Source organism: Phoenix dactylifera, chromosome 6 (assembly GCF_009389715.1).
Source record: "Phoenix dactylifera cultivar Barhee BC4 chromosome 6, palm_55x_up_171113_PBpolish2nd_filt_p, whole genome shotgun sequence".
Lineage (NCBI taxonomy): Eukaryota > Viridiplantae > Streptophyta > Magnoliopsida > Arecales > Arecaceae > Phoenix > Phoenix dactylifera.
This window is the reverse complement of record NC_052397.1, coordinates 5039526-5040860: the sequence shown is the minus strand read 5'-3', so window position 1 is coordinate 5040860 and position 1335 is coordinate 5039526. Positions and strand designations below refer to the sequence as shown.

Genomic DNA, 1335 nt, shown 5'->3' with positions numbered 1-1335 from the left:
AATTCCACGAGGTCTAGAGCCACCCGACTAGTCCCACTTGTGGGGCTCCCAGCTCCTTCCAGGAACCACCTCCCTTCTTTCCTGTCTCCTTTTCAATATGACCGATTGTTCGTTTCCACCACCTTTTGTGGACCTTTGCACCTTAGAGGCACCTTCCTCTCTCTTGACACCCAGCCCAGACCCCTAATATAAGACCATCCTCCCCTTCCCGTCCTCACAAAACCAACATCAACCTATCCTTCCTTCTCCTTCCTTATTTCTCTCTCTCTCTCTCTCTCTCTCGCCCCCCCAAATAACTAGAAATCAATGGAGAAGATCTTGTCTGTCTCATTGGCATATCTTGTCTATAACACAATCTTCATCTGGATCAGCATAGTTCACAAGTGCTCTCTGGGATTTCTATCCGCCTTGGGATCCTACCTCGAGTTCCCCACACGCACGTCAAGAATTCATGTCGAAAAGAATACCTCAAGTGAGGCTAGAGGAGACCTTGAGCTGACCAGAGAAGATGTGGAGACGGTCATGGAGAAGATTGGGATGTCTTTGGGCCAGGAAGGCGAGCAGCTGAAGGAGCGCATGGCCTTTGATGAGCTTTCTACCATGTTCGAGGCGAAGGAACCAAGCTTGGATGAAATCAAGGAGGCTTTCTCTGTGTTTGATCAGAATTGTGATGGGTTCATAGATGCCATGGAGCTCCAGAGAGTTCTCTCCAAGCTGGGCTTCAGAGAAGGGGTGACCTTGGATTCATGCAAACAGATGATCGCAGCGCATGATGAGAACCAAGATGGAAGAATTGATTTCAGCGAGTTCGTCAAGTTTATGCAGAGCGGCTTCTGCTGAATTTCTTTTTTTTTTCTTCTCTCCTTTGTTTTGTTTTTTTCCTTTTTTTTTCTTTTCCTTGTCAAGGAAAAGTTTATCCTTGAATATAGTCCCAACGAAAAACAAGCAACTAAATCGAGTACATTATTTTACAAATTCTTCAGTTTTTATGTATATTTTTCCTTGCTAAATACAGCAATCTAACAGGGAATACATGTCCACAAGCAAGAGCAGTTGCATGAGAACTATGAACATTAAGAAGCGAAAAGAAAGATATAAAGGCAGAAGGCTCTCTAAGATTAAATAGCTACTTGAACTCATGATAGAGAGGATGGTAACTCATGGATGAAGTTGCATAGTTACAGAATCATATATGATCTATTAAGTATACTTGATAAAAAGAGCAAATACCCTCAGGCAAAAAAAAAACAAGGAGCAAGTAAAGACAGTATGGAATTGTAAAGAATAAAATAGTTTTCGAAATGAATGGCACACCACTATACTCGAATCTAAATC

At 42.5% G+C, this 1335-nt stretch overlaps 1 protein-coding gene across 1 annotated transcript; it reads left to right on the top strand.

Moving 5' to 3' along the window:
• Positions 1-306: 306 nt before the first annotated feature.
• Positions 307-840, top strand: LOC120111158 (probable calcium-binding protein CML46). Its single transcript, XM_039127719.1, has one exon. The coding sequence runs from the start codon at positions 307-309 to the stop codon at positions 838-840; it is 534 nt and encodes a 177-aa protein (XP_038983647.1).
• The last annotated feature ends 495 nt before the right edge of the window (positions 841-1335 follow it).

What these genes read in the sequence shown, in the direction of transcription:
- LOC120111158 (XM_039127719.1), top strand. Translation starts at nt 307, where the DNA reads ATGGAGAAGATCTTGTCTGTCTCATTGGCATATCTTGTCTATAACACA.